Here is a 13005-nt window from a genome sequence, read left to right on the forward strand (position 1 = left end):
TTTCTTCAATGTCTCTGTGTGTGTGTGTTCTTCAGTGTGTGTGTGTCTGTGTGTCTTCAGTGTGTGTGTGTCTGTGTGTTTCTTCAGGTGTGTCTGTGTGTGTGTTTCTTCAATGTGTGTGTGTGTGTGTGTGTCTTTCTTCAGTGTGTGTGTGTGTCTTTCTTCGGTGTGTGTGTCTTTCTTCAGTGTGTGTGTGTGTGTGTTTCTTCAATGTGTGTGTGTGTGTGTGTGTTTTTCTTCAGTGTGTGTGCTCCTACTCTGAGGTAGTCTGTTGTCTGTTACAAAAGGCCCTTTGTGTGGGTGACTGTGGCAGACCAGGGTAGTGAGCAGGCCTCCAATTGGGCCGTTGGTCTGCCTAGTACCCAGGCGTGTGTGTGTTTGTCGGTGAGTGTGTGTGCGGGGAGAGGGTGACCAGTTCAGTGAATGGGTTCCAGTGTGTGTCTGGCCCTCTATCCAGTAAGCAGATCTCAGAATGCTCTCTTTCGCTCACACACACCTCTTCCTCCTCTTCCTCTTCACCGGTGAGTCTATACTGATGCTAATTGACCGGTGAGTCTATACTGATGCTAACTGACCGGTGAGTCTATACTGATGCTAACTGACCGGTGAGTCTATACTGATGCTAACTGACCGGTGAGTCTATACTGATGCTAACTGACCGGTGAGTCTATACTGATGCTAACTGACCGGTGAGTCTATTCTGATGCTAACTGACCGGTGAGTCTATACTGATGCTAACTGACCGGTGAGTCTATACTGATGCTAACTGACCGGTGAGTCTATACTGATGCTAACTGACCGGTGAGTCTATACTGATGCTAACTGACCGGTGAGTCTATACTGATGCTAACTGACCGCTGAGTCTATACTGATGCTAACTGATCGCTGAGTCTATACTGATGCTAACTGACCGTCTATACTGATGCTAACTGACCGTCTATACTGATGCTAACTGACCGTCTATACTGATGCTAACTGACCGTCTATACTGATGCTAACTGACCGTCTATACTGATGCTAACTGACCGTCTATACTGATGCTAACTGACTGTCTATACTGATGCTAACTGACCGTCTATACTGATATTAACTGACTGTCTATACTGATGCTAACTGACTGTCTATACTGATGCTAACTGACTGTCTATACTGATATTAACTGACCTTCTATACTGATATTAACTGACCTTCTATACTGATGTTAACTGACCGTCTATACTGATATTAACTGACCATCTATACTGATACTAACTGACCGTCTATACTGATATTAACTGACCATCTATACTGATACTAACTGACCATCTATACTGATACTAACTGACCGTTTATACTGATGTTAACTGACCGTCTATACTGATATTAACTGACCTTCTATACTGATGTTAACTGACCGTCTATACTGATATTAACTGACCATCTATACTGATACTAACTGACCGTCTATACTGATATTAACTGACCATCTATACTGATACTAACTGACCATCTATACTGATACTAACTGACCGTTTATACTGATGTTAACTGACCGTCTATACTGATATTAACTGACCGTCTATACTGATATTAACTGACCATCTATACTGATATTAACTGACCGTCTATACTGATATTAACTGACCGTCTATACTGATATTAACTGACCGTCTATACTGATATTAACTGACCGTCTATACTGATATTAACTGACCGGTGTTAACTGACTGATGTGAACTTTTGCTAGTAACATTCTAACCTCAATCTATGACCAAGAGTTTTACCAGAGGATTGGATTTCTACGTATGCTATATAATTTGACACGTCAAGTTTTCCTGGTCATGGTTTCACTGTTTTTGTACCTTCAAATGTCTTTCCCGTTTCTACACTCTGTGGCTTTCCTTTACCCCGGAGGTGGAATTCTGTATTTGTATTTATTATGGATCCCCATTAGCTGCTCTAGCTACTCTTCCTGCGATCCAGCAAAATGAAGGCAGTTATACATTTTATTAAACATTACAATACATTCACAATACCTTAAGTGTGTGCCCTCAGGCCCCTACTCTACAACCACATATCTACAGTACAAAATCCATGTGTCCGTGTGTGTATAGTGTGTATGTTATCGCGTGTTTGTATGCATGTGTCTGTGCCTATGTTTGTGTTGCTTCAAAGGTGTACTTTTATCGATTTTTTTTAAAACTCTGATTCTTCTGCTTGCATCAGTTACCTGATGTGGAATAGAGTTCCATGTTGTCATGGCTCTATGTAGTACTGTGCGCCTCCCATAGTCTGTTCTGGACTTGGGGACATTGAAGAGACTTCTGGTGGCATGTCTTGTGGGGTATGCATGGGTGTCTGAGCTGTGTGCCAGTAGTTCAAACAGACAGCTCGGTACATTCAACATGTCAATACCTCTCACATGGGGAGTGTGGGTTAATATGGATACCCTCACATTAAGATAGTGTGGTTTGTATTTAGGCTAGTTCCTCTGTAGTCTGTTTCTAAAGAAATCGAATAAGCAATGGAACTTTACCACCGTAGCTTTATCATCTAAGGGTGATGTGTGACCAATGCTGGATCTAGAACTGTGGTGTTTCTACAGTCTGTTAGTTATTTGTTTGTAAGAAAGTGAAAACATGATGTAACAATTTTATGACAGGAAGTGAAATACCCTGCCTCCAATGTCTATCTCCAGCCCTCTGCTCTCTCTGTCTACTGTGTTCAGGAAGTCTGAACGAGGTCCAACCCAGTGCCCTACCCTCTATCTCCCACCGTTACCCCCTACCTCCTACCCACTACTCCCTACCTTCCTACCTCCTAATCTTACCTCCTACCCCCTACCTTCCTACCTCCTACCAATATCTTCCTACCTACTACCCATACCTTCCAACCTCCTACCCCTACCTTCCTACCCTTACTCCCTACCTCCCACCCATGACCTCCTACCACTACCCCCTACCTACCCAGCAATCCCCAACACCCAGCAAGTCTGTCCAGCAACACTGTTGACTTTATGATTTCAGCTGGAGCTTGGAGGGGGGAGCTGGTGAAACTCTGTGTGTGTGCTTGACTATGAGGGGGTGAGAGTTATGTGAGCCTGTGTGTATGTGTGTGTTTCTATGTTCCTGTATAAGTGTATGTGTGTCTGTGTCTGTTGGGGAGAGATTATTTAAAGGTTGTTATAGGAATGAAAGGGCCTCTCTCCTTGATGATTAGAAAGCGTCTTGTTCTCTCTCTATTTGCAAAGTGAGGTAATATTTACCTACTCCACTGCCCGGCTTCAGGACAACCAGGGTTTCTGAGGTAAGTGTGTGTGTGTGTATTCCCAGGATCCTGCATTTCTGAATGGAACTGCAGTGGTTCCCACACCGCTCTCCCCACCGCTCTCCCCATCTCCCCATTGGCCCAGGGTTCACAGGTTAATGGTTGTCAAGGCAACCCTGTGGTAGTGGTTAGGGGTTCTGTACAGGGTTCTGCTGCTGTTCACATGTAAATGGGCTGGGCTAGGGCTGAGGGGAGGCTGGGCTGAGGGTAGGCTTGGCTAGGGCTGAGGGGAGGCTGGGCTAAGGCTGGGCTGGGGCTAGGGCTGAGGGGAGGCTGGGCCTAAGACTGTGCTGAGCCTGGGCCTAAGACTGGGCTGAGCCTGGGCCTAAGACTGGGCTGAGGCTGGGCCTAAGACTGGGCTGAGGCTGGGCCTAAGACTGGGCTGAGGCTGGGCCTAAGACTGGGCTGAGGGGAGGCTGGGCCTAAGACTGGGCTGAGGGGAGGCAGGGCTGAGGGTAGGCTTGGCTAGGGCTGCGGGGAGGCTGGGCTAAGGCTGGGCTAGGGCTGAGGGGAGGCTGGACCTAAGGCCAGGCAGAGGCTGGGCCTAAGACCGGGCTGAGGCTGGGCCTAAGACCGGGCTGAGGCTGGGCCTAAGACCGGGCTGAGGCTGGGCCTAAGACCGGGCTGAGGCTGGGCCTAAGACCGGGCTGAGGCTGGGCCTAAGACCGGGCTGAGGCTGGGCCTAAGACCGGGCTGAGGCTGGGCTAAGACCGGGCTGAGGCTGGGCCTAAGACCGGGCTGAGGCTGGGCCTAAGACCGGGCTGAGGCTGGGCCTAAGACCGGGCTGAGGCTGGGCCTAAGACCGGGCTGAGGCTGGGCCTAAGACCGGCTGAGGCTGGGCCTAAGACCGGGCTGAGGCTGGGCCTAAGACCGGACCGGGCTGAGGCTGGGCCTAAGACCGGGCTGAGGCTGGGCCTAAGACCGGGCTGAGGCTGGGCCTAAGACCGGGCTGAGGCTGGGCCTAAGACCGGGCTGAGGCTGGGCCTGGGCCTAAAGAGGCTGGGCCTAAGACCGGGCTGAGGCTGGGCCTAAGACCGGGCTGAGGCTGGGCCTAAGACCGGGCTGAGGCTGGGCCTAAGACCGGGCTGAGGCTGGGCCTAAGACCGGGCTGAGGCTGGGCCTAAGACCGGGCTGAGGCTGGGCCTAAGACCGGGCTGAGGCTGGGCCTAAGACCGGGCTGAGGCTGGGCCTAAGACCGGGCTGAGGCTGGGCCTAAGACCGGGCTGAGGCTGGGCCTAAGACCGGGCTGAGGCTGGGCCTAAGACCGGGCTGAGGCTGGGCCTAAGACCGGGCTGAGGGGCTGGGCTGGGCCTAAGACCGGGCTGAGGCTGGGCCTAAGACCGGGCTGAGGCTGGGCCTAAGACCGGGCTGAGGCTGGGCCTAAGACCGGGCTGAGGCTGGGCCTAAGACCGGGCTGAGGCTGGGCCTAAGACCGGGCTGAGGCTGGGCCTAAGACCGGGCTGAGGCTGGGCCTAAGACCGGGCTGAGGCTGGGCCTAAGACCGGGCTGAGGCTGGGCCTAAGACCGGGCTGAGGCTGGGCCTAAGACCGGGCTGAGGCTGGGCCTAAGACCGGGCTGAGGCTGGGCCTAAGACCGGGCTGAGGCTGGGCCTAAGACCGGGCTGAGGCTGGGCCTAAGACCGGGCTGAGGCTGGGCCTAAGACCGGGCTGAGGCTGGGCCTAAGACCGGGCTGAGGCTGGGCCTAAGACCGGGCTGAGGCTGGGCCTAAGACCGGGCTGAGGCTGGGCCTAAGACCGGGCTGAGGCTGGGCCTAAGACCGGGCTGAGGCTGGGCCTAAGACCGGGCTGAGGCTGGGCCTAAGACCGGGCTGAGGCTGGGCCTAAGACCGGGAGGCTGGGCCTAAGACCGGGCTGAGGCTGGGCCTAAGACCGGGCTGAGGCTGGGCCTAAGACCGGGCTGAGGCTGGGCCTAAGACCGGGCTGAGGCTGGGCTGGGCTAAGACCGGGCTGAGGCTGGGCCTAAGACCGGGCTGAGGCTGGGCCTAAGACCGGGCTGAGGCTGGGCCTAAGACCGCTGAGGCTGGGCTAAGACCGGGCTGAGGCTGGGCCTAAGACCGGGCTGAGGCTGGGCCTAAGACCGGGCTGAGGCTGGGCCTAAGACCGGGCTGAGGCTGGGCCTAAGACCGGGCTGAGGCTGGGCCTAAGACCGGGCTGAGGCTGGGCCTAAGACCGGGCTGAGGCTGGGCCTAAGACCGGGCTGAGGCTGGGCCTAAGACCGGGCTGAGGCTGGGCCTAAGACCGGGCTGAGGCTGGGCCTAAGACCGGGCTGAGGCTGGGCCTAAGACCTGGGCTGGGCCTAGACCGGGCTGAGGCTGGGCCTAAGACCGGGCTGAGGCTGGGCCTAAGACCGGGCTGGGCTGGGCCTAAGACCGGGCTGAGGCTGGGCCTAAGACCGGGCTGAGGCTGGGCCTAAGACCGGGCTGAGGCTGGGCCTAAGACCGGGCTGAGGCTGGGCCTAAGACCGGGCTGAGGCTGGGCCTAAGACCGGGCTGAGGGGGGGCTGGGCCTAAGACCGGGCTGAGGGGAGGCTGGGCCTAAGACCGGGCTGAGGGGAGGCTGGGCCTAAGACCGGGCTGAGGGGAGGCAGGGCCTGAGGGGAGGCAGGGCCTAAGACTGGGCTGAGGGGAGGCAGGGCATAAGACTGGGCTGAGGCTAATAGATGTTATAGACCTTTATACAGGAGAGTCCTTTGATCAATGGATGTCAGTGGTGTTTGTTACTACGGTTAGGTCTGCTTTGGTGTTGTTTCTTTGCTAACTTTCCTCCCGCTCTCGCATTCTCTCTCTCTCTCTCTCTCTCTCGCGCTATACTTCTCTCGCTCTCTCTCTCCCTCAATCCCTCCTCTGCTCTTTCATTCAGTCTCTCTCTTCCTGACAATCTCTTGAACATTGAGGAATTGACCCTCCCCCCCTTCTCCTCTATCTGCAGTGCACCTAATCCCCACTACGCCCATGGCAGAGGAGCGCCCCCCCCAGGATCAGGGTCAAGTTCAGGGCCAGGGGAAGAGCAGGAAGAGAGTGATCCCTGTCCCTCCCACAGAGGATCCTGATCCAGACCCCATCACTGAGGCTTATGGCTACTGCAACACACCCGACCGCTCTGAACAGGCCTGGGAGGGTGAGACACACACACACACACACACACACACACACACACACACACACACACACACACACACACACACACACACACACACACACACACACACACACACACACACACACACACACACACACACAGATAGGGGCCTGGGTGGGTGAGACACGCACACACACACACATAGGGGCCTGGGTGGGTGACACACACACACACACACACACACACACACACACACACACACACACACACACACACACACACACACACACACACACACACACACACACACACACACACACACACACACACACACACACACAGGGGCCTGGGAGGGTGAGACACGCACACACAGGCCTGGGAGGGTGAGACACACACACAATCTAATCTGCTGTTCCATTGGTAAGTGGGAAGAAAGAGCAATGTTTCAGTCCTCTGCAGTCTGCTAGCGTGTTAGCCATTTGCTCAACCAATCAGCGAACACAGGTCAAAGGGTTTAGAACAGAACCATATGGAGTCAGTCAGTAACATGGAAGGCTTAGCCATGTGGAGAAATACAGAACATTTAGATGTGTTGTGTCATGTAAAGAGAATTGATAGACTGGTGTTGGGTCATGGTTAGCTAGAGTATAGAGAGGGTTAATACACTGGATAGGTAATAATAATTCCCCCCCTTACCCCCGTCAATGTCAATTTCTTGTTTTTAAACGATGGAGAGAGATTGTAAGACAGAAATAGTTGCTTTATTGGTGCTGTACGTTATGGCACGTCACGATGTAACGGAGGGTCAGTTTTCTCAACTTTTTTCCAATACTATAGAGCAATTACCCTGTCGATCAACGCTTTAGTAGAAACGTATTTCACACCCCAGATTTTGAAGTCAACACAGTCGCTACAGCCCCATTAGTTTTCTTTGCAGCCTCGTTTGTACGGATTTCTCGTTACAGTGAGTTAGAGGATAAAGGGTCCAGGTTAGAGGATAGAGAGGATAAAGGGTCATAGTTAGATGATAGAGAGGATAAAGGGTCATAGTTAGATGATAGAGAGGATAAAGGGTCATGGTTAGAGGATAGAGAGGATAAAGGGTCATGGTTAGAGGATAAAGGGTCAGGGTTAGAGGATAGAGAGGATAAAGGGTCATGGTTAGAGGATAAAGGGTCATGGTTAGAGGATAAAGGGTCATGGTTAGAGGATAAAGGGTCAGGGTTAGAGGATAAAGCGTCAGGGTTAGAGGATAAAGGTTTATGGTTAGAAGATAGAGTGGATAAAGGGTCTGTCACGTTCTTTCAAAATCTAACCCAGAAGCAGACCAGGACAAGGAGAGTAGGAAGAAGGTGAGTATTTATTTACAAGTGAATGTGAATGGGTAGATATATCCAGGTGGCGTAGTGGGCAGCGGTGGTGAGTTGATGGGAGTAAATAGGTGGATCCAATGGGGTAGCGGAATCCTCCGACGACCAGGCGGGAATGGGGTAAATGATCCGGGTGAGTAACTGAAGACAGAACAAACGGAGGTAAGTTTAAGTCAAGCAATACGTAAAAAAACAACAAAACAAATTCTATACAACTTGAAGCCGATACTATGGCACAACATACTGTTCATGGCTAACGATCCGGCAGGGAATAGATGTCAGGTCCGGGCTTATGAAGAGGAGAGATGATGATCAGGACCAGGTGTGCAGATAGCTGATGGGATACAGGTGCGGGTAATCAGAACTCCCAACTGGCTACATTGCCCGGCAACCAGACAGGGTGTGTTCCAGGACGCCCGAAAAAACACTCCAGGACAGAACACAGGCAAAAAACAGAGTCAGGAAACGGGATTCATGACAGTACCCCCCCTCCGACGAACGCCACCAGGCGGACTACCCGGAGCGCCAGGGTGGATGCGGTAAAAGTCACGAAGTAGGTCATCGTCAAGGATCTGACGCCGAGGAATCCAACTCCTCTCCTCAGGACCATATCCTTCCCAATCCACTAAATACTGGAATCCTCGACCCCGCCGTCTGGAGTCCATGATGCGGCGCACCGCGTAGACAGCACCACCTCCGATCATCCGAGGAGGAGGAGGACGAGGGGGGAACAGAGGACTGAGGAGAACCGGCTTGAGGCAGGAGACATGAAAGGTGGGATGTACTCTTAGTGTAGCAGGCAACTTGAGTCGGACCACAACAGGATTAATGATCTTCTCCACTACAAACGGACCAATGAACTTCGGTGACAGTTTCCTCGACTCAGTCCGTAGAGGAAGATCCCGTGTAGCCAACCAAACCCTATCTCCGACGGTATAAGCGGGGGCAGGAATACGGCGACGATTCGCCTGGATCTGATACCGGTCAGAAACCTTAAGGAGGGCCTTCCTGGCCCGATGCCAGGTGCAGTGGCAATGACGAATGTGGGTCTGGACAGAAGGAACCGAGAGATCTCGCTCCTGAGAAGGAAACAAGGGAGGTTGGTAACCGTACAGGCACTGGAAGGGAGACATCCCAGTGGCAGATGAAGGGAGAGTATTATGAGCATACTCGACCCAGGGTAATTGAGAGGACCAAGAGGTGGGATCAGAGGAAACAAGACAGCGCAGCGTGGACTCCATCTTCTGGTTGGCTCTCTCCGCCTGACCATTAGATTGGGGGTGAAATCCAGATGTGAGACTGACTGTAGCTCCAATGGCCAAACAGAAGGATTTCCAGACACAGAGGTAAACTGAGGACCACGGTCAGAAACAATGTCACTTGCTGAATCTATCCACAATGGTCAGAATAACCGTGTTACCAACAGAAGAGGGCAACCCCGTGACAAAATCCAGGGCCAGATGCGACCAAGGTCGCCGGGGAATAGGTAGGGGGTGAAGAAGCCCAGAGCTGGCCCGATTGGTACTCTTATTCTGCGCACAAACAGGACAAGCGGCAACTAACCTCCGGGTATCTTCTCCCATGGCAGGCCACCAAAATCGTCTGCGCAGTAGCGCCATAGTCCGAGCAACACCAGGGTGACAAGCTATCTTGCTGGCGTGGGACCACTGAAGGACAGCAGAACGAACCGACTCAGGCACGAACAACCGACCGGGTGGACGGTTACCGGGCCCGGGCTGTGTCCGAAGAGCCGCCATCACCTCCTCCTCAATCCTCCATGTAACGGCTCCCACGACAACGTTCTGGGGAAGAATCATCTCAGTCTTGGCCCCACTCTCCTCCGTCTTGGAGAACATCCGGGACAGGGTGTCCGCCTTCCCGTTCTTCGACCCAGGTCGGAACGTCAGGGAAAAATTGAAGCGTCCAAAAAACAAAGCCCACCGGGCCTGACGGGAGTTGAGACGTTTAGCCGATTGCACGTAAGCCAGATTCTTGTGGTCAGTCCAGACCACAAACGGTTGCTCCACTCCCTCCAACCAGTGACGCCACTCTTCCAAGGCAAGCTTCACAGCGAGAAGCTCCCGGTTACCCACATCGTAGTTTCTTTCAGCTGGAGAAAGACGACAAGAGTAGAAGGCGCAGGGATGGAGTTTACCGTCAGTGGAGCTACGCTGGGACAGGATGGCGCCCACCCCCACATCAGACGCATCCACCTCCACAACGAACTGACGGGAAGTGTCAGGTTGAGAGAGAATCGGGGCGTTGGTGAATCGGCTCTTCAAATCTAGAAATGCTCGGTCTGTCTCAGGAGACCAACAGAACTTTCTGGTGCAAGACGTCAGCACAGTTAAAGGGGCGGCCACCCGGCTGTAATCACGGATAAACCTCCGATAAAAATGTGCAAACCCCAGGAATCTCTGGAGCTGCAATCTCGTACCGGGCTGGACCCAATCCCGAACCGCCCGAACCTTCTCTTGGTCCATCTTGATCTCTCCCCTGGAGATGATGAACTCGAGGAAGGACGTCGTGTGGGCGTGAAAATCACACTTCTCAGCCTTCACGATCAGACGGTTCTCCAATAACCGCTGCAGTACCTGCTTGACATGCTGAACGTGGCTAGAAAGCTCCTTCGAGGAGATGAGTATATCATCCAGGTAAACGAACACAAAAATACCAATCATATCTCCCAGAGCGTCATTCACCATACTTTGGAACACAGCAGGAGCGTTGGTCAGTCCAAACGGCATCACCTGGTACTCGAAATGTCCCATCGGAGTATTGAACCCAGTCAACCACTCATCCCCCTCTTTGATCCGAACCAAATGATAAGCATTACGTAAATCAAGCTTCGTTAAAAACCGTAGCACCCTGTAAAGAATCGAAAGCCGAGCTCATCAAGGGCAGGGGATACTTGTTCTTGACCGTAATATCATTCAAACCCCGATAATCAATACACGGTCGAAGAGAGCCATCCTTCTTGCTCACAAAAAAAAACCCTGCTCCCAGAGGTGATGACGAGGGCCGAATGAGACCTGCAGCTAGAGACTCCTTGATGTAGGTCTCCAAGGCCTCACGTTCAGGTCGAGAGATACTGTATAACCGTCCCTTGGGAAAGGCAGCTCCAGGAAACAGATTAATCGCACAGTCATAAGGTCGGTGGGGAGGAAGGGACAGAGCCTTCTGTTTACTGAATACTTCACCCAACTCGTGATATGTTTCTGGAACCAGGGACAAATCAGGAGGAGCAGAGTCACTGACCTGACTGGAAACGGCAGGAGAACAGGCAGTCCTAAGGCAGTTAGCATGACAATCAATGCTCCAACCAGTTACCTTACCCGTCACCCAATCAAACGAGGGATTGTGTTCCTTCAGCCCGGGGTAACCAAGAACCAGAGGAACATGGGGCGAAGACAGAATGAAGAAGGAGATAAACTCTGAATGATTCCCCGACAACAACATCTTAACCGGTTCAGTCCTCCTAGTGATCCGTGCCAGACTACTGCCGTTCAGAGTGGTTGCTTCAATGGCTTCCGGCAATTGCTCCTTGGAAAGCCCCAGCTGTTCCACCAAGTCGGCATCAATAAAGCTGCCATCGGCACCTGAATTGATAAAAGCGTTCATCTCTAAGCTCTGATCCTTATTCATAAGGGTCGCAGGAAAACGGGGTCTGACAGGATCTTTGAGAGGTTGAAACTGGCTCGCTAAAATTCCTCTCAAAACTAGCGAGCCGGGCAGTTTAACGGGCGCTGTGGACAAGCAGAGATGTAATGTCCCGAGCTACCACAGTAGAGACAGCTGTTGGTCTCACGTCTACTTTGGCGCTCCTCCTTAGTTAGCCCGTGTCGCCCCACTTGCATTGGTTCAGGATCTGGTGGCAAGACCCCTCCACTAATCCCGTGTGGGGAATAATGATCAATACGTTCTGGTTCACTTCCTGAACCGAATGGTAACCGAGTTGCTGATTGATTGGATGGGCCCCACTGCTTCTCCCTCCTTTTCTCTCGGACTCTATTATCTACCCGAATAGATAAAGTGACCAAGCTGTCTAGGTCACTAGACTCTGGATAGGATATCAGCTCGTCCTTGAGTTGCTCCGACAACCCCTGGTAAAAAGCCGCTTGTAGTGACTCCTCATTCCAACCACTCTCCACAGACAATGTCCTGAACTCGATCATAAAGTCTGCCACAATGCGAGCTCCTTGGCGAAGAGTGAACAAACGTTTAGCTGCGTCCTTACCTCGGACAAGGGTCAGGGTTAGTTGGAGGATAGAGGATTATGGTTAGGGGATAGAGAGGATAAAGGGTCAGGGTTAGAGGATAGAGAGAATAAAGGGTCAGGGTTAGAGGATAGAGAGGATAAAGGGTCAGGGTTAGAGGATAGAGAGGATAAAGGGTCAGGGTTAGAGGATAGAGAGGATAAAGGGTCAGGGTTAGAGGATAGAGAGGATAAAGCGTCAGGGTTAGAGGATAGAGTGGATAAAGGGTCAAGGTTAGAGGATAAAGTGTCATGGTTAGAGGATAGAGAGGATAAAGGGTCAGGGTTAGAGGATAGAGAGGATAAAGGGTCATGGTTAGAGGATAGAGGATCATGGTTAGAGGATAGAGAGGATAAAGGGTCATGGTTAGAGGATAGAGAGGATAAAGGGTCAGGGTTAGAGGATAGAGAGGATAAAGGGTCAGGGTTAGAGGATAGAGAGGATAAAGGGTCAGGGTTAGAGGATAGAGAGGATAAAGGGTCAGGGTTAGAGGATAGAGTGGATAAAGGGTCAGGGTTAGAGGATAGAGAGGATAAAGGGTCAGGGTTAGAGGATAGAGAGGATAAAGGTTCATGGTTAGTTGGAGGATAGAGGATTATGAGAGGATAGAGGATCATGGCTAGGGGATAGAGAGGATAAAGGGTCAGGGTTAGAGGATAGAGGATAAAGGGTCAGGGTTTGAGGATAGAGAGGATAAAGGGTCAGGGTTTGAGGATAGAGAGGATAAAGGGTCATGGTTAGAGGATAGAGAGGATAAAGGGTCAGGGTTAGAGGATAGAGAGGATAAAGGGTCAGGGTTAGAGGATAGAGAGGATAAAGGGTCATGGTTAGAGGATAGAGAGGATAAAGGGTCATGGTTAGAGGATAGAGAGGATAAAGGGTCAGGGTTAGAGGATAGAGAGGATAAAGGGTCATGGTTGGAGGATAGAGAGGATAAAGGGTCATGGTTAGTTGGAGGATAGAGGATTATGAGAG

The 13005-nt window shown here is 52.0% G+C and overlaps 1 protein-coding gene across 2 annotated transcripts in view; it reads left to right on the forward strand.

Annotated features, from left to right (window-relative positions):
* The window catches only part of LOC123992589 (2-phosphoxylose phosphatase 1-like), a 29525-nt gene that overhangs the window by 6111 nt on the left and 10409 nt on the right, over positions 1-13005 (forward strand). The window contains exons 1-2 of one of the 2 annotated variants that reach the window (XM_046293846.1): positions 382-521; positions 6255-6443. In XM_046293846.1, the coding sequence (XP_046149802.1) occupies positions 473-521; positions 6255-6443 (238 nt within the window). In that variant the 5' untranslated portion in view covers positions 382-472. Of the gene's footprint in view, positions 1-381; positions 522-6254; positions 6444-13005 lie in introns of those variants that run through there. The other variant, XM_046293845.1, reaches the window with a different exon arrangement.

This window comes from Oncorhynchus gorbuscha, linkage group LG13 (genome assembly GCF_021184085.1).
Source record: "Oncorhynchus gorbuscha isolate QuinsamMale2020 ecotype Even-year linkage group LG13, OgorEven_v1.0, whole genome shotgun sequence".
Taxonomy (NCBI): domain Eukaryota; kingdom Metazoa; phylum Chordata; class Actinopteri; order Salmoniformes; family Salmonidae; genus Oncorhynchus; species Oncorhynchus gorbuscha.